This window comes from Oxyura jamaicensis, chromosome Z (genome assembly GCF_011077185.1).
Source record: "Oxyura jamaicensis isolate SHBP4307 breed ruddy duck chromosome Z, BPBGC_Ojam_1.0, whole genome shotgun sequence".
Classification (NCBI taxonomy): Eukaryota; Metazoa; Chordata; class Aves; order Anseriformes; family Anatidae; genus Oxyura; species Oxyura jamaicensis.
Genome location: NC_048926.1, coordinates 11,245,197 through 11,269,724, shown reverse-complemented (window position 1 = coordinate 11,269,724; position 24,528 = coordinate 11,245,197). Strand labels below are relative to the sequence as shown.

Sequence of the window (24,528 nt, the reverse complement as noted above, 5' to 3'; positions counted from 1 at the left end):
CCAACCTGGGTCCCTCACGGGCTGCAGCTCCTGCCAGGTCACCTGCTTCTGCGTGGGCTCCTTTCCACGGGCTGCAGGTCCGGCCTGGAATCTGCTCCGGCAGGGCTCTTCCACAGGCCGCAGTCTCCATCAGTGCAGGTCCACCTGCTCCACCGTGGTCTCCTCCACGGGCTGCAGTGTGGAACCCTGCTCCACCGTGGTGCTCCATGGGCTGCAGGGGGACATCCTGCTTCACCATGGGCCTCACCACAGGCCGCAGGGGACTTCTGCTCCGGCACCTGGAGCACCTCTCCCCCTCCTTCTTCACTGACCTTGGTGCCTGCAGGGCTGTTCCTCACTCCTCACTCTCCCAGCTGCTGTGTGGCACAGCGTTTTTTTATCCCTGTCTTAAATCTGCCCTCACAGGAAGTGCAGAACAACATCACTTATTGGCTCAGCTCTGGTCAGCAGTGGGGCCCTTACCAAACATGGGGCAGCTTCGAGATCCTTCTCACAGAAGCCACCCCTATGGCCCCCTGCTACCAAAACCCTGCCACGTAAACAAACCCACTACAACAGCTCACTGCAGAGAGTCTTATCCAGGAGGTTTAATATCATAGTGGTATTTCATATGTGGTGCTTTTTCCCACATATTAACACATCAGAAAGATTTGATTAGTGTTTTCCAACATTAATGCTGTAGATGTTAGTACAGATCTTCTTCAAAGATCGAGTCAATGATTTTTTTTTTTTCAAAAAATACTTTTCTCATGCACTGTAGTCCAATAATTGTGAATAACGAGTTCATTCTCAATCTCAGGGTTTCCAAGGTACCTTATGGAAGATAAGAGCAAGCTAGGCATACAGTGGGGTGTAAAATTTGAAAAGAAGCAGGTTTATTTGGCAGTAAGAAGCACAGAGCATGGAGAAATATGGATATGCATGGTAGCAGTTTAGGGCAGGTAGGGAAAGACAGTAAATTATGTATGGTGTTGGAAATGACCTTTTAAAGCTGACTGAAACATCTATAGAACCTGGAGCAGAAGGCTTCAGTGCTGTGTGTAGACTGTAAACTGACTGTGGCTGGGATAGTGAAAATACAGTGAAATCTGAACTGGAAGATCCTTATTGATTAATGTGTGTTGTTCCTAGAAAAGAGAAATTCAAGCGAGCTTGGTGGGGAAGCACTGTTGCTATTATGATCAGATAAAGAAATAGGTTCGCATGAATTGAAAATATTTTTGAATGAAAATCTCTGGTAGGTGATTAGACCAATACAGCAAAAGTGCAATTTGAAGCTGCCAAGTCCTTTACCAATAACTTAAAGAGTTATGTTTATTTTGATTTTGTTCTTAGAGTTAGCGAAAACACTGTAAGAATTGTAATATGAAGTTACCTCAAATTGAGTGGCCACAAGCTGGATTTACTTTAAGTAAAAGTTCATCTAGGACTGCTTTGCTTTCCTGGAAGTAATCAGAAAGTGACTGGAGAAAACCCTGAGAAACATAATCTAACTTCAAAATTAGCTATGCTTTGAGTGTAGGATTAGAAGAGATGATTTCTAAAGGTTTGTTTCAATCTAAATTATGTAGTGTTTTTAAGCTTTGCCTGTTTAGTAAAGCCAGGTGGTCTCAGTGGAACTGCAAATTCAGAGATGCTTATAAGGACGTGAGAATTTATTTTGGGCAAGAAAAGATTTGACCTGCACAGAAAAATGGCAAAGTTAACAGAGCATTGAATTTGTTTGTGTCAGCTGTGCTGCAGTAATTGTTTGCATGTTCTTAGCCCATAAAACATGCGAAGGAATTTAGTTCAACTTTTTCCCACTGTGTTGGGTGATTAAGCTAAACTGAATTACTTTCTTTGTTGTGTTGAAGAACATGCACGTGTTCTGTTACCATAGCTCAGCTGACATATTCATTGTTGCTCTAATAACTTGATCATGTGCCTTTGGGTCTTGTTTATTGGGACTAAGTTGAAATCCTTGATGAAGTGCAGGGTGGAAAACTATTACTTAACGTAGAGATTAATAAAATATTTGTAGAGAAGTACTGGTAGGGGTGGTTATTAGAAGAGCGATAATCAAATAGGAATAATTACACTGGAGTTATCCAGGGTTTGGTTGATTGTTATTTAGTATTTACTTTAGTATGGCATGTCCTAGTGCTTGATGCAACGGAAGTATTGTCAGTACATAGGTAGCTTTACAAGAAGCTTCTCTGAGGAAGCCAGACTAGAAGGAAAGCACTGGGGAGCAAGCACAGCTGAACCTTCATCTGAATTGATGACATCCATAGCCACAAAAGATGAGTAGGTAGTAAATAGGTGCAAAGATGCATTGCAAGAAAGACAGGTGGAACAGGGGGTCTGACCAAATAGTCTGCAAGGTGGTAAGTTGTGTGATGAGTCACTTGTCACTGAGCAAGGATAAAAACTCTTGTAAGTCAAGTGATGAAGTTGGCACAAAATAGGTTAATTACATGGAAGAGTCTGGTCATCTTAAATGTTAAAAGGTTTTCGGTAAGAACCTAAGGAGAAAAAGGAAACCCCTACATTTGGAAAAGATTATGTGAACTTCTGTAACAATGAGTAGTTCTTTCAAGAAGGAAAGCAGCCAGTTCTAGAATATTTTGCTTGTTATTTTGCAAACTCGATCACTAGCTCTGCATGATGTTGCAGAAGCAAGGGGAACAGGTTTGCTAAAGTAAAAATGGTTATAGAACTGTATTGGCCTTAGAAATCAAATGACTGGGGCTGTTAATTCTATACCATGATAAGGAAATTTAATACAAAAATAACAAAGAAGAAATGAGACTGAGTAGAATCTTGTTAATAGTACCATCACAATCTCTTTGCACTGTTGAATACAGAAAACTGCCAGGTAGATTTAATCATGTATTTCTGAGAAGAAAAGCATTTTGTTTGATAAACTGGCTGATAATGTTACCATATAATGTGGTGTGAGCACTGTAGTGCTGTTACTAGGACGAGGGAAAGGCCTCGAGTTGCACCAGGGAAGAAGGTTCATGTTGGAAATGAGGAGACATTTCTTCTCAGGAAGAGCAGTCAGGCACTGGGACGGGTTGCCCAGGGAGGTGGTGGCGTCACCGTCCCTGGGGGTGTTCAAGGAAAGGTTGGACGTGGTGCTTAGGGACAGGGTTTGGTGGTGACATTGGTGGTAGAGGGATGGTTGGACCAGATGATCTTGAAGGGCTTTTCCAACCTTAATGATTCTATGGTTCTGCGATACTATCTTGTGATAGCAATTTGAGCATGGTTTCATGAAACTCGAAGAGCCAATTTTTGCTTCCTTGGCAGGCTCTTCTCTCTCCCCCTCCAAGTCCTTTTTCCATACATATGCCTCACGTCGGTTCTGGCAGTCAGACTGTTCTGTGAGCTCCAGTGTTACTAACCGTTATACCATGTCAGAAAACAGGCCAAGGGGAAAAAAAAAACTAATACTTTTCTGCTACAGTAATGAAAAGCAAGACTAGCCCAAGGGATGAAATATGGCATGGCCAGATTTGGTACGTGGGAGGAGGGAAGAGTGAGAATGAGGATGGGGTGAAGCAAAACTGACCCTTTGTTGGCGGTATTGGACTGTTGATGAGTTCAGGTGAAGTCCAAGTGAAAGTATGAGGCTGCCTGTTTTCCCAATATAATACGTTCTGAGTTTGATGCATATGATACTGTGAATTACCTCAAAACCTGTGAATATTTTACACTTCTGTGCTGCTAGGTACATAAATACCACAGCATAATTTTACAGATTATCATTCACTTTTACCATCTTAAAATAGCCTTCATGAGTTTTCCGACACAGTCTGATTTCTGACCCTACAAAACAAAGGCACTACCTATCAGGTAGGAGGAATTGTTTCAAGCAGTGGTACAAACTACACCAAATTATTTTAGGTCTTATCCTTCCATTGTTAATGCTGAGAAGCTGAAAATAAAATGAAATATAATTGTGAGTACAACTCACAACTGCATTGAGTTTGGATGTACTACTGTAAATGATCTTTTTATAAATAAAATGTCAGGGGACTAAGGTGGGAAGAAGATAGAGTCCAGACATGGAAGTCCAGTAGTAATAAAATTTTCTCTCTGTGTTTCTGCCATAAAAATGGCTTTTTAACCTGTTAAAATCAATGTGTTCTGCTCTGATTGAATGACAGTTTTATTTTTAATTACTAAATAGAAGGGAGTTAGGGAAATGTTTTTAGCAAAAATTTATACAGCACAAACGTGCTTTGTTTCTGATAGGGAGAATATTTCTGTCGTTTGGAAAAACTGTTGTGACTTCTTGTTCCTTTTGGTTTTGAATGTAAGCATTCTTCAATTCCACTTTGTCACTGAGTGTTTTTCTTTCAAGTGAGATATCATTTATATTTTCTTTAAAATAGTGGATGTTATCTCCTCAATAGACATGAAATTGGGTTTGAATTATCTTTAGTATTTTTATGGAGATGCAAAACCCTATATAGATACTTAAATATTATTGAACAGTGATAGAAATGTACAAAAATTCAGAATAATCACTGAATCCCCATTTCATATCATTGTTCCAGATAATGATATTTTGCCCAGTTTATTTGTTTAAAAAGCAAAACCACTATTGTAAGCTTTTAATCGTAATGGGTACAGAAGTAAGACAGTACAGCATTTTCTGTTCAAATAATTAAACTTATTACTAAGTTTCTGTTTCCACAGTGAGTAATTACTTCTTAGTAAATAGCCACATATTAATATCCTACCTGCAAATATTAGAAAGGCACATTAGTCACAGTGTGTGCCTGGAAGATTGCCAGAACTCTGGTGGCAGTCTTCTTGCTTGATTTAGCTGTCTTTTGATGATGATTCATGTGGTGAGGCAGTGTACTTCTGTGCAAGTGTGGCCACTATTTTATAATTCTGAACTTCATTGGGAAAAGCCTGATATTAGAGGTATGTTTTGAAGTGTGTCTGCCTTAACTTTAAGAGTTCTGAGCTAATTTTCATGGAAGTCTTTAAAAGCTCATAGCTTTAATACGCTTTACTGAAAAACATCATGCAAGTGCAGGTCAATAATGAGCTGTCATAGAAAAGTAGTATTTTTCTTAATTTGACAGGTGGTTGTATTGAAGTACTAATGAAGCACTTAAAACTTGTCCGATATGAAAATATAATGGTTTAGAACATTGAATGAAAGACTTCTGTTCCACCGCTTCAGAAAAAAAATAGCCACAAAACCAACCCACAAACTCTCTCTAAGAAGAAAGTCATCAGCTAGTTGATACTTCTATATCCACAGAAGCTTCAAAATGAAATATCATTGCTTTTTAAGAGAGTGAAAAAGAGGTAATAATAGCCATTGAAGTGTATACATAGGTAGATAGCCATTCCTAGTTTGTTTATAGAACAGACAAGTATTGATCAAATCCAGGATTTTTAAATGTTTATGCATGAGCTTAATATGTTGATTTAATCTAATTATTTCCTTACTGTCTTTTTCCCATGTAGCCAGCAGCCTGCTTCGGGTGTAGCCTATTCCCATCCAACTACAGTTGCTAGCTACACTGTCCACCAGGCCCCAGTCGCTGCGCACACGGTTACTGCAGCCTATGCCCCAGCAGCAGCTACAGTTGCAGTAGCCAGGCCTGCTCCAGTAGCTGTCGCAGCTGCTGCGACAGCTGCTGCATATGGAGGCTACCCGACAGCACACACAGCTACAGATTATGGTTATACACAGAGGCAACAAGAAGCTCCACCACCACCACCTCCTGTCACTACACAGAATTACCAGGTATGTTAAAAAAAAATACTCTGTTTAATGGTTTTTAAATTACATGTTAAAAAGGAGAGGCCTGTTTGGATATGAGAATGTGATGGTATTTGAATTTTTTTTTCCTTCTGTGAATCACAGCATGAGTACAATACAAATTACTCAGCAGCCAAAACTGATTGTGTGAAGTGACTGCTGTCTCGTGGCCCACATAGAGAATTATCAGCAGTATTACTGCAGGATCTAAGATGTTGACACAATAGTGAACTGACATTTACCTCCAAATGATTTTGTGAATTGCTGCTGAGAAAAGTAGTACTGTCTTGGCTAGCCTAAAGTAGCATGTAGTTCAAGTAGCATGTGTTAAATCAGGTCATGGAACTGACTTAGCTGACAGAAATGTTTCAATAACAAATTTCAGTGGGAGGTAGAAATTGTTCTCTCATCAGATTCGTGGGTGCCACAGGAGTTGCAGCACCAAACATAAGAGGATAGAAGATTGCCGTAGGAAAGGAACCACCCTTTTTGGCGGCTCTCTGCACTAGCAAGGTCACTGCCTAACCTTGTGTGACTACAGACTGCCACAAAAGGGAACTCTTTCTCTATTTTCATCTTTCTCTGTCTTCTGTTCACGCTTTCTTGTGTTGAGTCCAGCAGTTGTCAGCATTTGAGTGGGTCAGTTCAGGAAAAGGATCCCATAGAAAACTAACCAACGAAAAAAGGAGGATCTTTCCATGGGATCAACAAGCTAAGTTAAATTTGTTTGCCTCTGCACAATTGTGATGTCAGTGCAAGAGGTAAAGGTGCGATGACACAAGGCTGTTAGGAAAGGTTTGTTGGTACTTCAAACAATTTCCCATTCTTGCACTGGCTTAAACGTAGTATGACAGCATCCTGTTACTGAATCACATTCCTTCTCAGTTCATGAATAAATAAACTTGCAGTATAAATCAGAGTGCTTAATCAGTTATGCAGCTGGAAGATTTCAGTCTGTAGAGGTCATCTTGGGACTTTCTGTTTACTCCTGTTCAGTTTTTAGAAGAAAGTTAGAAGTTGCAGTCTTTCCTGTCTGTCTAGATTCACACAATACAGGTGTATATGCACATCAATAATTCTACCTTATTGGTTTCAATCAGACGGCTTAGATGCAGAAAGAGTAGGGGTTTTGCATGGCCAGGTAGTTTTCCAGTGGAAATTGAGCTTTATTTGTATTTTTAACAGCTTTTTTTCCTACATTAGCATTTATTAGTCTGAGTCTTCAGTGGATATCTCTAGGCTGGTGTGTTTATGCACAAGAATTATATAAATTTTGTGACATGGCTCATATTTAAAATTTGCATTTACTAGTGAGGCAGAGGATGTTGAAATAGGATATCCCATGTAATATCTCCTTAGTATATTAGTTATAAAATTATCAAGGCATTATATAGGTTCTAATTAGTGGTTTTGTTTGTTTAAAAGGATGGTACTGTTGCTCTGTGTTATCAATTCTTTTGTGCAGTTTTCAGAATTTGTTACATATGGTAATGCATTGTATGTAACCTAGGAGTCCTTCCAGTTGGGAATATAGAATCACAGAATCTTCTAGGTTGGAAGAGACCTCCAAGATCACCGAGTCCAACCTCTGACCTAACACTAACAAGTCCTCCACTAAACTGTATCCCTAAGCTCTACATCTAAACATCTTTTAAAGACCTCCAGGGATGGTGACTCAGCCACTTCCCTGGGCAGCCCGTTCCAATGTCTAACAACCCTTTCGGTAAAGAAGTTCTTCCTAACATCCAACCTAAATCTCCCCTGGTGCAACTTTAGCCCATTCCCCCTCGTCCTGTCACCAGGCATGTGGGAGAATAGACCAACCCACACCTGTATACTTAAGGTCGTTAAGGTAGTCAGTTACAAGATGTATTCAGGCAGATAAGAGAGTCCCCTAAATTAAAGAGAAAAATAATTCCTCTTTATGGAGGTTGGATGGAAAAAGTATTGTTACATTCCTTGAAAATGAAAAGAAATATCATATGTCAGTAGACTTCTGCTAATGTAGTTCATGTGTTGCTACCCTGTAGTTGGTCAGTTAGTCACACTTTACCATAAATATGGTAAGGATGAGAAAATACATACATGAACATGCATATAGTGGTTTCCAGGATCACTTCTTCTAAGCTTACTTACCGTCTTCAGAGTTCTGTCTGTGTTGAATGGGCTACTTGCCTGGCCCTTCTAGACCAGTTATGGTTCATGGAACAGTTGATATGTGAAAAAAAGAAGGCTTTAAAAGTGTCACTTCCATACTCTAAAAAATACAACCAAGAAAAATATTCTTGATGATGGGACTATTAAGGCAAATACAGGGTGATGTTTCTTAACATTGTGACTTTTTTTGTGGTTTATGGAAATTCACATTTTGTGGAGATCAGTGTTGTTTTTTCCTTCATATATTTTAGGAATTTAATATAGTCCTTATGAAAAAAACTACGGAAAAGTAGTTGCTTTTCAGTTACAAAAACAGTGTGGAAGGGAATGTGATTTAAAAGTATGAGGTTAATTTCTATATTAAGTCTGAAATTATCAGGATTGTGTTCTATATGGAAGTATTCGTAAACAATTTAATTTCTTTAATTCTTTAATGCATATATCTACACATATTGTTGCCGTAAATAATTTTTTTAAAATAATCTCCTTTAGTATAGACTAGCAGGAAATGTTGTTTTTATTTTTGACTCTGCTAATGATCTTTATTACTCCAGATACCTATTTTAAGGAGAAAATCACTGTGTTTTGTTTTGTTTTGTTTTTTAATTTTTAGGATTCCTACTCTTACGTTCGATCTACTGCCCCAGCTGTAGCTTATGACAGCAAACAATACTATCAACAGCCAACAGCAACTGCTGCAGCTGTGGCTGCTGCTGCCCAGCCTCAACCTTCAGTAGCTGAATCATACTACCAGACAGGTGGGTTGCATGCTTCCAGCTCCTGTCATTATACAGTGTGTGTAATACATTAAAGCCTTAAAAATGTCTGAATATATCACATTACCCAGATTTTTTTTGTTAGTTTTCTCATGTAATGCTTGTCAATATGTAGAAGAACATGCTTCATCTAGAACTTCAGTGTTAGTGGGACACTGCTGTAAGCAACTATCTTTGACTTTTGGACTGTTATTAAATGCACACAAAACATACTTCTAGGCAAATGCTTTGCTAATTTGTCTAGAAAGTTTGCTGAACTAGGTACAAATAGTCAATGGTGGGTTCATATGATAATTTGGTTAGACTTTATTTGTAATTCTGTGGTTACTTAATGATGTATGTGGTTCTTTAATTATTGGTATCATGACTGCTACCAAGCATAATTTTTCTTTTTACATTAATGAGAAGTAATATGAAGGTTTAGATGTTTTTTGGCTGAGTATATTCCAGTAAAACCACTGAATGAGAAGGTTATTTGAGAACATGGCAGCAGAGTAAAAAAATAAATAAATCTGAGGCTTACTAATGTGACCTAAGACATAATTACACAAGTGCGTGTTACACAATTGCACAATGCATAACCATGACTGTTAAAAATAGTAATAATTGTGAATAAGGAATTAACCAAATAAACCACCTCCCTTTGTTATATTTAATTCCCAGAATGTTATTAGGTGTTAAGCATTACTTAATATGGTTCACACTGCATTCAACTACAGCCTATCTAAGTTAGTACACTTCTGTTTTCTATCTTTAGCTCCAAAAGCAGGATATAGCCAAGGGGCAACTCAATATACTCAAGCTCAACAAACACGACAAGTGACAGCTATAAAACCTGCAACCCCAAGTCCAGCAACAACTACATTTTCTATATATCCGGTCTCCTCTACTGTGCAGCCAGTAGCAGCTGCAGCTACTGTTGTTCCATCTTATACTCAAAGTGCAACATACAGTACAACAGCGGTTACTTACTCTGGTAAGAGTTTTGCATATTATGCTGCTGGGATCTTTGCAATTGTTACAGAAGATGACAGGATTTAAATTCCCCAAACATTTGTGTTCAATTACATCAGAGTCTACTGAGAACTATCAACCAGTTACATCAAAATGTTTTGCCAGTATAATGATTTATCTTTAAAAGAGTTTTGATGATTAAGTATGGCTGTTTTGTTGCATGTGAAAATATAGAAAGTATTAGCAATGGTATGTATACAGTGTTCTGTGACTTACTATAAATTTTGGAGAGAAAATGTGGGGGAGTAGAAAAAAATAAAGAGATGCATCCACACAAATAAAACCCACAGAAATTGGAAGAGCATGATGCTATCAAACAACTGAGGAGCAATCCAATATCACTCTTGTAATTTGGGGTTGTATTGGCCCAAAATGGGAGAATAATGGGTGCTAAAAAAATAACAAAACCACTTTCCTTTAAACATTAGAAATCCAAATCCTAGTTAAAAGTGAAAAGAAATTTAAGGTCTGTGGCCAGATCGTGATCAACTGGCATGTTAGAGCTACCTTGAACTTTTTTTGTTTGCTTTCTGTTTAAAAAGGGATTTTAAAGGGACTTCCTTAAAAAAAGAACCTGATCAGAGGATTAAAATAGTTGAACCAGTAGGTGTAGAAAGTTTATGGGAAAACTGGCTTAGAGGTATGAAAGCCCAGTTTCCTTGATTTATTCAGCTTTTATACTAGAAATCAAGGAATGCATATGTAGGGTGTGCTGCAGAGGTTTTAGTAGACAAGCAGATTTGCACTAAAACAATTTAAATCACTGAAGTAGAATATAATAGCACTAGCAATTTTGTCTTATTTTTTTTTTTTCCTTTACATAATTTCTGTCCTCCTTTCAATTTTGGATCTTGAACAGTAAATCTGGTTCCAAAAGACTATTTATTCCAACTGGCCTTTGAGAAATATTTTATTCTTGTTACGTCAAACTCAGTCTTGCCAGATGTACCAGGAATTTTCACATATTCTTTAGGGATGCTTTGATATATCCAGCAACATAACAATGTGTCTGCAAGGGTGTCAAAAAAAATCAAATATTCCAGATACAAGTGATACGCTGTATATTTGTGTGCTGTGAAACATCAGAAAAAAACTTGGAATATGTAACATGATATCAGTAAATTGTTTATACCCTCCCCATTATGCAGCATGCTTGTAACTATTGTGTTATGTAATGATATGTGATGTACTGTACAGTGATGTAATATTTATTTTATTTTGATCTTTGAGGTACCTCTTATTCTGGCTATGAAGCTGCTGTGTATTCAGCTGCATCGTCCTATTACCAGCAGCAGCAGCAGCAACAGAAACAGGCGGCAGCAGCAGCAGCTGCTGCTGCTGCAACAGCTGCTTGGACAGGGACCACCTTTACTAAAAAGGCACCATTCCAAAATAAGCAACTGAAACCAAAACAACCTCCCAAACCACCCCAGATCCACTACTGTGATGTTTGTAAGATCAGCTGTGCTGGACCACAGGTACCTGTATTATGTAATATTCTGCTATACGTTTTTGTTGTTGTTTCTTCAGCTAAAACAATGACTCCTTTTAGAACACGTGTTAAATTTTAAAGACAAATTCTGCAATTTTATTAAAGGAATAATTAAATGAAAGCGTGTGCTATTACAGAGTTACTATGAGAAGAAAAAGATGCATCCTGTTAGATTGTACAGAGAAGCTTTAACAATACTTTAAACTCCAGAAGTATAATAAACTATGGATTTGATTTGATTTTTTAGCATACTAAACTTCTTAAAAAAAAACTTACATATAAACAATTATATAAATGTTCTCAGTGCTAAGCCTGAAAATTTGTTCTTCACTGCATTCCACCATTCCAGTTTAGTTTCACAGTGGGTAAAATTGTGTAAAAAGTACGTATCAATTCATGTGAGATCTGTGTGTGTACTTGATTGAGAAATTGAGCAGGCAGGGGAGAAAAACCTTCTAACAGTGGAATTCTGGTGGAGGATAAGAAAATTTCTTGGCCTTACAAGTGGCCTGCTTATTCTTTAGAGCATGTCATATAAAATAAACGTTCAGAGGAGGAAGCATTTCTTGTACAAAGCATGTATGTTATGTTATGTTCTATGTGTATTCAGTTGAAAGATGAACAAGCAGTACAAAGGTAGTTTACTGTGTGTTATTTATTTAAACAGACTTACAAAGAACACTTAGAAGGCCAGAAACACAAAAAGAAAGAAGCGGCATTAAAAGCTTCCCAGAACACCAATAACAGCAGCACTTCTGCTCGTGGAACTCAGAATCAGTTGCGCTGTGAGCTTTGCGATGTGTCTTGTACAGGAGCAGATGCATATGCTGCCCACATCCGTGGAGCCAAACACCAGAAAGTAAGAGCTTTCTTTGTTCTTATTACACAAGTCAGTTGTATGTTTTTCCCCTCATCTTAGAGGGGAGAAAATGAGCAGAAACAATGTAATTTGAATAATGTTGCTTAAAAATGTTTAGTTCTGCTTTTTGTTTCAAATGTAACTTTAAGCTCACTCACTATTAGAAGGGCATTTTTGGGAAAAAGGGGGGAAAATACTGCCACTGCGTCAATGAGAAGGGGGATGTATTAGGGAAAGGATGGATGTTGTAATCATAATCATAGCAAGAAGATATAGAATAAGATGGGGAAAAGAGTCAGGGAGGACATGTAGTAGCATGCTTGTGTTTGCTAACTCTTCCCAAGACTTCTCGGTAGTCAGCTTACTTGTTTGGTGCTGTGAAGTTCACAGTGCGCTTTGAAATGCTGTAAGCTGAGTCATTGCCAAAGGACAGGACACTTATGCATCACACCTTGGCATTTCTTGAACACAAAATTCCTGTATGGGACCACAGAACAGGGCCCCCTAGTAGTAGACTTCACAATGAGTGTGTTTGGAATACTGTCAGTAAGCATGCTTTTCCCTGCTATCTGTGTGCAGTTATGTAGGCGTTCTGGAATGAAGACTACAGGCTTCACTGTGACCCCTATGACCTGTGTTTTTAATTTGGACATACAATAGCAAATGGAATAGCACTGTAGTGTGTGTGTGTGTGTTTATATATTACAGATTTCCTTCATAATTTGAGCAAGATTGATGTCAGTAACAAATACAGTATTAATATTCAGCTTTGACAGCTCTTACCTTTCTCTCTCAGAGCACTGTACAAAATGGCATCAGTAACAACATACCTATTAAAATAAATAAATCTCACAGTGCATTTAGAAGTTTCCTCAATATGAGTTTTGTTAGTGCAAGAACAAATATATTTTAGACGTGACTAGTGTTTTTTCTTTCATAAATACGTTGAGCCATTAATTTTTTTGTGGTGTGCCCGGTAATTGGATAGGTACATGGAGTGTGGTATATATTACCCTCATACATGTGGATGTAGCTTTCTTTTCCCTGTAGATAGTCACTGTCTACTGCTAATTTAGGTTGTCATCTGTGTAAAACTGAAATCTCAAAGGAATCTATTACTTTGACACACTATGAAGAATCCTGTACATTCTACTGCAAAAGTCATTTTGAAGAGGTGCTTAAATTTATAATCTTTATTGCAATGGAGAAAATATGATTTACTTAAAAAAAAAAAAAGGGGGGGAACAAAAAATAAGAAGTGTATGTGTACTGTTGTATGTATATTATCATTGTCTACATGTTTGCATTAAAGGTGTGTCCAGCAGATTTTTTTTTACTGCTATGTTCAAATCTTTCCTAATCTTTAGCTTTCATTTCACGTTTGTTTTTTATGGACTGCTTGCATTTCTTTATGAGATGATGGTCAGCTATTCCCCAAAACAAGTAGTACTCTATCCTTAAGCACTAAGATAGAAGTTCAAAGCATGTGACTCTTTGTTTTCTATGAATTTTAAGGAGCTCTAGAAAACCTCTCACGTCCTCCTCAGTTGCCTCTGTGGATGTGCTTAATGAGAAAAACAGCCTTTGTCTAAGGAATCTCTTCAGTTTTGCTATGTAATTTGGCTGTTCTTTCAAAATGAATATACTTAAAGATAGTGATCAAAAGAGCTAGAATTGTTGAATTTGTTTAAAATAACTTTTACTTATAAGTAGTATTTGGAAGCAAAGTAATTTAACGCATTGCACTTTTTGAAAAGAAGAAAAAGCAACCAGGCAGCAAAATAGTGACATTGAAACAGTTTGAGCAAAATCCTTCCTTCAGTTTTACTGGCCTTTCAGTTTATTGGCATTCTCATCCACATAGCTCTTGGAGTAAATGCTGAATTTGCGATGGAAATAAGCAATCTGAGATGACAGTTAACTATTTCCTTATTACAGATGATAAAAACTTCTACATGTTCATCTTTTTTTTTTTTTTTTTTTTTTTCCAAAATTCATTTTTTTTTTTTTTTTTTTTTTTTTGCATCATATTAATGTTTGCATTACAGCTTCCATAATCTATAAGAATTTATTTTTTTTCTAGTTGTCTCAGAGAGATTATATGAATTTCTCTTTATTCTTATAGGTAGTAAAATTGCACACAAAACTTGGCAAACCCATTCCTTCAACTGAACCAAATGTGGTTACCCAGGCAACTTCCTCAACATCCACATCTGCTTCCAAACCAGCTGCATCTGCTTCAAATATAGCAACTAGCAGCAGTACTGTGAACTCCTCTGTTGCATCCTCTGCAGTGAAAATTCTTACTCCCACGGCAAACACACCACTTAACACAGCATCCAACAACAAAACATCTTCAACTGCTGCTAATATAGCTGTAAAGAAAATATCTACACCGAAAATAAACTTTGTTGGCAAGTACAGAAGTCAGTCTTTATTTTGAAACCTAACCTATTCCATAATTTTTTAAAAAGATCTTAGTGTAGCAAGTACAAATGTATTTAGTTAACTATGCATGAGTAATAAACAATAGGTGAAGATAAAAATGCGTATAAAAGTTTTGCTTCACAATTTATGGTGTTTTCTGTCCTGTTGTCTCCACCTGACCTTTCCTGGAGGCTTCTTCCTCTTCCATAGGAGTGTTTTGGTTTCTTATGTAGTAGCTGATGGAGTATTGCAGTTTATAATCCAGTTGGTCCTAATTTCAGTTTACAGTCTGGGCTGCTAAGGCAGGCAGGCAGTTGATAACCGGACAACTGAAACATCCTTGTAACGGTGGAAGTGTAACATGGAAGCTTTTGAAATGAGCGTGATAGACATATAGAGATGGGAAGCAACTGTTCTGAAATAAGCTATCCTCCTCTTGAGGGCAAAACCTACACAGTTGCAACATAGAGAGCATAGTACCTTTACTAATACACAAATTACAGGGTTATAAAATATATTTTTGGATCCGCTTACCAAAAAAAAATCGATGATGAAAAGAGATTATTACAATGTCTTTGTCCCTTTCAGTCTCATCTATTTTGAAAAAGCATGAAAGTGAATGATGAAAATTATGTAAAGCAGTAGGTTTTTGTGCTAAAACTAATTTTAAGTGTTTAAAACAAACCTGAATGTTTTCAAACGTACTTATTAAAAATACCAAGACTGTTTAATTATATTCTTAATATGTTTAAGTTTTACCTCATATTAAAAGACTGATAAAGCTTTGGCCAGAACATTGATAGTTATACATCATGTGTAATCAATCACGTTCTTATTTTATGGAAGTTAAAAATTTTAATGTTTTGATGTGTAGGTGGTAATAAGCTTCAGACAACAGGAAGTAAACTGGAAGAAATGAAATCAGCTGAAAGTGTTAAAACAACTCCTGTTGCTACGGTACAAACACAGGAAGTAAAACCAGACACAGCAACTGAACCAGTGACTCCTACAACTCTTGCTGCCTTACAAAGTGATGTCCAGCCAGTTGGCCATGACTATGTGGAGGAGGTATTGATACAAAAATGTGTATTTTAACTATTTCAGTGAAAATTTATTCATCATGAAACAAGGCATTGAACTTGCAAAGGCTTGTGCAGATGTTCACGTTTTTGTATTGTGTGTGTTTCGAGCAGAGCAGGGCACTCTTTGTGTTGGTGGTATGAGATGTGGATGAAGTTACTAGGATCAGAATCTGTTGTAAATTTTTCATTATTTGCAGGTTTGCAATTAAGAATTTCAACTAAGTATGTTTAGCTTAAAGTTTAAAGCTGTGTGCTCACTGGAATGAAAGAACTCAGTTCATTACGGAGCACAATGGTGTCTCTGGCAGAAGTGAAAGTTCTAGTTTGCCTTCTTTCAGTTGTTGTGTGGACTTTACCATATGTTGAGTAGACAGTATCCAATGTCACTGAATTAAATTCATTTTAACATCAGTTCTGGGTTTAAAACAAACAAAAAAAAAGCAACAACAAAACACAGAAAAACAACTATTAAACTTTATTTTCCAGGTCAGAAATGATGAAGGAAAGGTGATCCGCTTTCATTGTAAACTTTGTGAATGCAGTTTTAATGATCCTAATGCCAAGGAGATGCACTTAAAAGGGAGGCGACACAGACTTCAGTATAAGGTTAGTAAAAATGTTTATGCTTCTATCTGAAAATCCGTTAGATGACAGCTGACTAATTGCACAGTCTTACATTTAAAGAATAGCTAAGTACTCTGAGTGAACAGCACATTAAAGAAGGTAGAGAAATGCATTCACTTCCTAGTTGATTTTCTTCAGAGTATAGTCTTCCAAGTAGTAATGCAGACTATGAAACTGCATTTTGATTTTGTTTTGTTTTTTAAACATTTTGAATGTTGCTTTTGGGAACCTTTGCAACTTTAAAATATGGTGCAACATATGCAAGCAACAGTAGGTTCTTTTATGTTGTTTACCATTAATTTCAAACAGTGTAAAAGAACAGTGCTTAATATTTTGGCAGGATAGACCACATAAACCTTTTGTGAAGACATTTGATAAACGAGTGTTGGAGCTTTTTTCCAATCATGAATGGAGAGCCACCTGTATTGACATATGGTGTGCATTTTGATTATTATGAAACAATGTAAGAAGAATCTACTGTGGTTTCAGGAGATGTAACTAGCCTGTGTAATCATGAAAGGGATGAAAGAAGAGAATTGCTAGAAAAATATATTCAGTAACTCATGGCTATACACCTGTATGAGGTACCTTCACGAACAGGGTATTAGGAAGCACACGGTAGTTGTGAGGAAATGTTTCTTCAGGCTACAGACTAGTCACCCAGCTACGGAATGAACAGCAGATTACTTGGCGTTTCATGTAACATTTTAATCTTAAATTACTTTGTTCCTGATGTAGGTAAAGAGGGGATTATTGCTATTTGTAATACGTTATTTCTTTAAAATACAGGACAGCTATTTTTCTTCAATTACTCATTCAGTGTAGTTCTAAATCTGCATTTTACTACCATGTTAAGCATTCCAGAAAAAAGTCTGTTGTTTTGAGATGACGAGGAAAACCAACATTTCATTCTTTTTTTTTCTGAACTAGAAAAAAGTAAATCCAGATTTACAAGTAGAAGTAAAACCCAGTATTCGAGCAAGAAAAATTCAAGAAGAAAAGATGAGGAAACAGATGCAGAAAGAAGAATACTGGAGAAGGCGAGAAGAGGAAGAACGCTGGAGGATGGAAATGAGGTAATGCATTGTATTATCAATAAATGAGACAAAGCTGCAGTCAGACTAAAACTAACTCTGCTTCTGTAGTTAATTCTTTTTAAATGTTGTGGGAACTCTTTACTGTCTTGTTTTAAATTAATTTGTCATTAACTCACTGGGGTTTTCATTTGCTAGTGTTGGAGCCCTCTGAGGAATTTGGACTTACTAGAATTACTTTGCTATAAACAAACTCTCTTTCAAAAAGCCGTTCATTTTTATTTACCCTCTGGAATTCTCTGGTATTTGCACAATTACTAGAAATGAGTTAGTGAGTACATCCAAGAATTCTTTTAGAATGTTTGGAAGTACTGACAGCTATGTAAAGAGAAGTCTTTGTTTGATACCCTTCAGGCGATATGAAGAGGACATGTACTGGAGAAGAATGGAGGAAGAGCAGCATCACTGGGATGACCGTCGCAGAATACCAGATGGAGGATATCCTCATGGTCCTCCAGGACCTCTAGGCCTGCTGGGAGTTAGACCGGGAATGCCTCCTCAGCCCCAAGGACCAGCTGTGAGTTTAACTTGAGGGGGAAAAAAGAAATCTTACTTACCAGGAGGCACAGCTAAGGACTATAAATTATTCAGTGCTGAGTTGTCTCCATTGTTTCTTAATAAAGGATTTGGACAGGTGAAGAAAAAATTACATGCTAATGAAACTGTGTAGACGAACTTTTCTTCCAAAATAAGTCAGCTTAATATGACAGTAGGATGCCTTGAAGACAAATACTGACGCTTCTGAAATACAAATCTTTCTGGATTTGTGTATTACTTTTATTTAATTGCATTATACAACATTATTTTCTTGATCTTTAAAGGTCCCTTGCAACCCAAACCATTCTATGATTCTGTAATTGTGGACAAATATATGGGTAAAAAGTGGTTGGATCATCAGTCCCAGAGGATAATGGTTAGTGGTGGGTCCTACTCTCCTTTGAGGTTGGTAATAAGTGGAGTACCACGTGGGTTTATCCTGGAATTTGTCTTGTTTAGTACTTTATCAATCATCTGAAAGGTGATGTAGTCAGTGCATGCTCATCAGGTTTGCTGCTGATGTGAAAATTGGCTCAGGGTGGGGAGAACAACCTGTACTTTTGAGGACAATATTTCTCTCCAGATGGACTTAAGAGAGCTGGAGGAATAGGCTGTCAGGAAATTTATGCAGTTCTGCAAGAACAAATAGCTAGTGCTGCACCTGGGCAGGAATAACCCATTGCACTGGTGCAGACTGGGGAGTGACAGGCTGGGTAGCAGAGCACTGAAGGGAACCTGGGGATCTTGGCAGACAGTAAGTTGAACATGAGCCAGTAATGGGCCCTTCCAGCAAGGAACACCAACAGCATCCTGATCTGTATTAACAGGAGCATAATCAATAGATGATAGGAAGCAATCTGTTTTCATTAGACTCAACCTGCAATACTGCATTCAGTTTAGGGCTTTCTGGTACAAGAAATACATTGATAAATCATAGCAGGTTCAGTGTGGGGTTACCAGAGTGACTGGGGACTGCAACACATGCTGTGGGAAGGGATCTTGCCGCTTTCAGCCTGGAGAAGAGAGAGCTTCAGTAGGTCCTAAGAGCCTTCTAATGCCTGTGCCTTAGAAAGACAATGGAGCTGGGCTCTTCGCAGTCGTGAGAGAGCAAGATAGACCCAGCTTAAGCTGGCAGCAGAGGTTCGGACTGAATACAGGAAGTAGCTTTTTCACAGAGATGTTGTGCAGCCTCCATCTTTGGTGTTTTTCAAGGCATGACTGGGTAAATCCCTGAGCAATGTGATCTGATCTTATAGCTGACTGTGGTTTGCACAGGAAGTTGGACTAGAGACCTCCTGAGGCGCCTTGCTATTTGAATTCTTCTTTCTATAACAGCAGGTATAGATACATAATTTTGCAGCAGTGCATAAGTATGCAAGTATTTCCCATTTAATAAAAAGACAATAGATACGTATTTGGGGTAGAGGAGTACTTTGGATCTAGAGATTTCGTAATTGGTTTCATTTTGATACAGTTTATCTTTCTTCAAACATGATTGTTTGTGAGCAATGTAAGTTGTTAAGGACATCTCAGTTCATGTTTTGTTACATTTCAGTCATTTGAGGTTTGAATATTCTGTGAACTGTGAAATGTTCCCACATTTCAGAAATACACTTTTTTCTCTGTTTAGCCTCTACGCCGCCCTGACTCCTCTGACGACCGCTACGTGATGACCAAACACGCGGCAATATATCCAACAGAGGAGGAACTTCAGGCAGTCCAAAAGATTGTTTCTATTACTGAGCGTGCTTTGAAACTTGTTTCTGACAATATGACTGACCATGAAAAAAACAAGAGCAAAGAGGGAGATGATAAAAAAGATGGCAGTAAAGACAGGTATTTTTTAAGAAACTCATCTTCTGTTTCTAAAATCTTACATTTTTATTTGTACTGTTTTCAGTGCTTCCAGGTGCCCTGTTCTGTTCAGGTTTTCTTACAGCAAATTTTGATGAGGACTGTGTCTTCAAGAGCATGTGGAATAATCCTATTTCATTTCATTTTTCTATCTGCAGGACTAGCTTTAAAATTTTAATATTATTTTAAATGCAACTTCTGACTATAATTTACTTCACAGAGCTCTTAAAGGAGTTTTACGGGTAGGCGTTTTGGCTAAAGGTTTGCTGCTCCGTGGAGACAGAAATGTCAATCTTGTTTTGTTATGTGCTGAGAAGCCTTCAAAGACGTTACTTAGTCGTATTGCTGAAAGTCTTCCCAAACAACTTGCAGTAAGTACAGTTTAGATTCTTTCATCTTTTTTTTTAAGTTACTGTTTAAAAAAAGTCTGTCCAAGTCATATGTCTACAGGGCTGTGACTGCTGCATTCCATAGCTCAAGTTGAATTTCTTTTGTTTTTCTGAGTGTTTCCATCTGAATTTAATGACCATGCTGCATGTTTTGCTTTCTGTACATTGTGTTTACAAGTGTCTAGGTGTTTATGCTAGTGGTGTAGTATTAATCATCATTTAATAGACTTAATTTAATTGGAAAATAAAAATGAGCAGAAGATGACTTCCTGTTGTCGAGTTACCACCAGTGACAAAGGTAATTTGTGCAGTGTTACAGAAAGCTTACTGCCTGAAGGTCGGAGTTCTCCATTAGTGCCAGTCTGTTTCCAGTCTGAATGCTTCGTAGTTCCACAGTTAACAAATTAAGTCTTGTAGCTTCTTAATGTGGTACCATTCTTAAAAGTTAACAAAAAAATAAATAAATAAAGCAATCTTAGACCATTCAGTGGAACTCATATAAACTATTTGCTATATTCCTATAAGAAATATATTCCTATAAGAAATGAATCTTATGAAATGGAGTCTTTAACTCCATTGCTCCTTACTGAAATAAAGCCTGCCCACCATCATATGTGATGCTTATGGCATCAGTGTTTCAGTACAGTTTGGTAAATTGCTCAGCAGAATCAGTGGCATGGTTCTTCAGTGGCAGCATAAGCTTTAGCAGGATCAGATTAATTAGGAAATAGACTTGGGTCCTGCTCAAAGTAACAAAGCCAGAAAAGCTGAAAATTGCACATCTTGGTCTGTCTTTGTAGAGAACTGACTTCTAGTTTGTAAAAGGAGATGACTGAGGTGCCCACAGCTGCTTCTTGAGATATTTAGAACTATTAAATCATTAGGAAGAAGCAATGCAGAGTAATCACCTTATTACTCTTAAATTTTCCCCTGCTGTTTTGTTTAATCTTTGTTCTTGTCTGGAGATGTTGCGACAGCCAAGTATAGAATGTGCGTAGCAGTACCCAATCTTTAAGTGAGAGCTGGACAGAGGAGAACCACTGAGGCTTTGTGCTTTTTAAAGACTCATATGTTCGACCAGGAATCATACCCAGTTGACATTTCAAGTGGCACTGAGGCTTTTCTTTATTTTAAATGCTGTCAAAGTTTATGTTACGTATTTTACTTTGCATATGAATTTCCTTTATGGGTAATTTTTCCTCTTCCTTTTGCATGCTTGGTGACTGCTGTGTATTTTCATTAATGATTTGATAACAGTATGTAAGCCCACATAGCTATGTGCATCTATGTTTCATCTATGTGCAATTTTTTTAATTGCATATACTGTGACCTCTTTCAATACAGAGGTATCTGCTTCATATAATTGATACAGCATTTCTGTCTTTCTGTTAAAAAGACTATGTTGAAGTCCATTTTCTTCTCCATACTTCTATTGGTGCTGATAGAAATCTCTGTTTCCCAATATTTAGGTAATAAGTCCTGAGAAATACGATATCAAGTGTGCAGTCTCAGAAGCAGCAATAATCTTAAATTCATGTGTGGAACCCAAAATGCAAGTTACTATCACGCTGACATCTCCAGTCATTCGGGAGGAGAACATGAGGGATGGAGGTTGGGAAGTTGTTAACGATGTTACTTCTTTCCTACATATTTTATATGTTTACCTATTCTGCTTACGATGGCGTTAAGGTCCTGGAAGGTAACATGCTGGCACAACTAATCCTGATTGAAACCTTGTTTTTCAACAACCAGCCTTGGTAGACAACAGTTGGTTAAAATAAATGCTTGTATGATGCATTTATTTAATTTTTTGAAATTGTAACTTTATGTCCAACCTCAGCTTTCTGGAAAAGGTACAAACTTAAGTATTTTTTCCCCTCTTATAAATTACTTGGAAAACTAAGTATTTTACAGCAAGTGGCTATAAACTGGCTTTGTAGAGCAGTCTTGCCCTAAGATAAAGATTATATAACCTTTTAGAAAATCAAATCTTGGATTTAAACTGGATCAGTGTTACCATCACCTACACTTCCAATTAGCTTCAAGTACACTTGTGTAATAATTTTGATGGTAATGGTGCTTCTAACTTTAAAAGACAGTGCGATTTTTTCCAGCTCTCTGAGGTTGCTTCTTGGTCTGGAGTGCTTTTTGAGTATACCTAGGCTCCTGGTCTTACAACCGGTCTTTGATCCAACTGGCAAACCCAGACGAGTACAGTAAGAAAGGGCTTTGTCATTGAGCTGAAGCAGAAGGTGGAGCTTATAAATCAATTTATATTTCAGTCCACAGTTTCTCTGGTGCCAGCAGTGTTGCTTTAGGGTCTGTTCTGTAACACTTTCAAAGCTCCAAAAGCTTTTAAGCCAACAAGCATGATTAATATCTGCAGTACATTGGTTCTTTTTGTTTACGGGTCAGATAAAATTAACTTTTGTTTCCTTTTAATCCTGTATTTTCATAGTTGAAAGACATGGCAAACAGGGTTCTGGTGATTGACAATGAACCTAAAAATAGGAAATCTGAGGTTATCTTAACGCTTCTCATGCAGGTTGAAAAATTGTGTTTGTTTATGTATACATGTGTTTGTGTATATACATATTTATATAAACCACAGTTTTTTTAATTTCATCTCATCATTACATGTTCTCTAAAATACTTGAGATTTTATACTGTATTAGTAAATGTTCTGTAGCTGTGACTAGTGCATCATAAGCAAACTGGGTTAACAAAGTCATCCTATGTAATCAGAACAAAATCAAGATGCTTTCTGTAGTTTGGATGACTTCTGAAGAGTCTTTGAGTGCTTTGTACATTTTTAAGCTGCACGTATCATACCTAGCTATAAATGCTTTGTACATGTACTGTCACACCCAACCAATACCACTTGGTTTTTGGCAATCTTAAGCGTCACATGACTTTTGGTTTGTCTGTGCCAAATCAGACTTTGCATATTGCTTAAGTCCTTAAGGAATACTTTCACTTAAAAGCTTTTATTATTAAATTAGATTAATCATTAAAAGAAGTTAACCTTAAACACTATGTTAATTTCTTAGTGTACTGTGCAAAAGTGCAGTATTGATTCCTGCCATAATATTCAATTTCAATTGAATTTTTTCAGACCTAAAATTTTATGATGCAGACTAAAAATAAATTTCAAATACCTCCAATCAAGCCCTTAATTTATGCCTCCTAAAGGAAACAAACCTGTATTTTTGTCTGACCCATACTTGAGTTAAAATGATCGTTGTGAGTTTATTTACTGCTGAATGCAGTACTGCCTCTAGGCAAACCAAATCAAGTTAGTTTTCTCTTCAAGACACTGAGCAGTATAAAATGGATGTGCAGTAAAGTTCACTCTTGAAACGAGAGAAAATAGAAGACTGAATTGCAAATTATTGCAGCAAAGAAGGCCTTGTTATGAAGACTGCTGGTTATTTGCTGCAGAGTTAACAGTATGTGTTTGTGTTTTTTTTTCTTACTGCAGCTTCTCATGCTCTGTGTCTTACAATGGTTTAAAGTTTTCATTTTTTTTTAGCTCGCTTGGGGAGCTAGTTCAGGTGATAAGGAAGGCTTTACCGGAAGAACCAGTTTGAATAAAGATGAGACTGAGACTTGCACGTGGAGTAGAATCGTGTTTGACGTGTAATAAACCCATTACATGACGAAAGGCAAAAATTAAAAAATAAAAATAAAAAACACAGTGTGAAATAAAATTGTTAACCGCATAGCTACTGTTCCTTACAGTGTTGTGCGTTTGACAGTTTCCCAAATCTGATATATTCAAAGTGCTCTAACCCCTGCTGTGGAATCTTTCCTTCAGCAAACAAAGTGTACGTATTTATAAACACATATGTGTGTGCGCGTGTTTTTTTTCCATCCTTAGCTAACAGCCCCGGTCCAAAGCCTTCTAGCAGAGGGACTTGATTCCTGTCAGGGGTTGCTGCCAAGACATCGGAAGGATTTTTGACCAAGGTTTTCTAAAGCTCAGTGTCACACCTGCCATGCATTATAAAGGAGGGGGTTTGGATGCATAGTCCTAGCATCTCCTGTTACTTTGTGTTTGGCTTTTTTTTTTTTTTCCTTTTCGTCTTTGTCTCTCTCTTAGAGTTAAGCAGTGTTCACACTAGTTTTGAAATAGTTGACTGGGTAATATGTATTTCACATAATAAAACTTACCAAAATTGATATACCTGTTAACTTTTAATGAAGAAGTAGTGTGGACACGGCACGTCTAATTGAAGATTAACCCCTTATATTTAGGCTAGTAATAAATATGTAGGGTGAGAATTCATGCTTGTGTTTTGTAAATTAATTCAGTTTTGTGTTTTATCTTAACAGGGTGGTAGGTTAGGAGTCTGAATTTAGTTAAATAGTCTTTAAGGGGTTAATCCTAAAATGTGAAACAGATGCAAAAATCCACAGATTAAATATTACAAGAGTTCCCTAA

At 37.3% G+C, this 24,528-nt stretch overlaps 1 protein-coding gene and 1 non-coding gene across 4 annotated transcripts in view; both read left to right on the top strand.

The window, feature by feature from the left end:
• The window catches only part of ZFR (zinc finger RNA binding protein), a 40,621-nt gene that overhangs the window by 5,920 nt on the left and 10,173 nt on the right, over window positions 1-24,528 (top strand). For 2 of the 3 annotated variants that reach the window (XR_004746091.1, XM_035309679.1), the window contains exons 3-15: window positions 5,482-5,764; window positions 8,550-8,694; window positions 9,470-9,688; window positions 10,957-11,204; window positions 11,886-12,077; window positions 14,203-14,503; window positions 15,379-15,572; window positions 16,073-16,192; window positions 17,141-17,286; window positions 17,659-17,821; window positions 19,472-19,677; window positions 19,916-20,066; window positions 21,554-21,695. Coding sequence is in view for 2 of the 3 variants with exons in the window: in XM_035309679.1 (XP_035165570.1) it covers window positions 5,482-5,764; window positions 8,550-8,694; window positions 9,470-9,688; window positions 10,957-11,204; window positions 11,886-12,077; window positions 14,203-14,503; window positions 15,379-15,572; window positions 16,073-16,192; window positions 17,141-17,286; window positions 17,659-17,821; window positions 19,472-19,677; window positions 19,916-20,066; window positions 21,554-21,695 (2,510 nt within the window). In the remaining variant the exon portion in view is untranslated. The remainder of the gene's footprint in view (window positions 1-5,481; window positions 5,765-8,549; window positions 8,695-9,469; window positions 9,689-10,956; window positions 11,205-11,885; window positions 12,078-14,202; window positions 14,504-15,378; window positions 15,573-16,072; window positions 16,193-17,140; window positions 17,287-17,658; window positions 17,822-19,471; window positions 19,678-19,915; window positions 20,067-21,553; window positions 21,696-24,528) is intronic. The other variant, XM_035309680.1, reaches the window with a different exon arrangement.
• LOC118156784 lies at window positions 2,622-2,758 on the top strand. Its single transcript, XR_004746437.1, has one exon. It is a non-coding gene; the product is annotated as a small nucleolar RNA SNORA66 (small nucleolar RNA).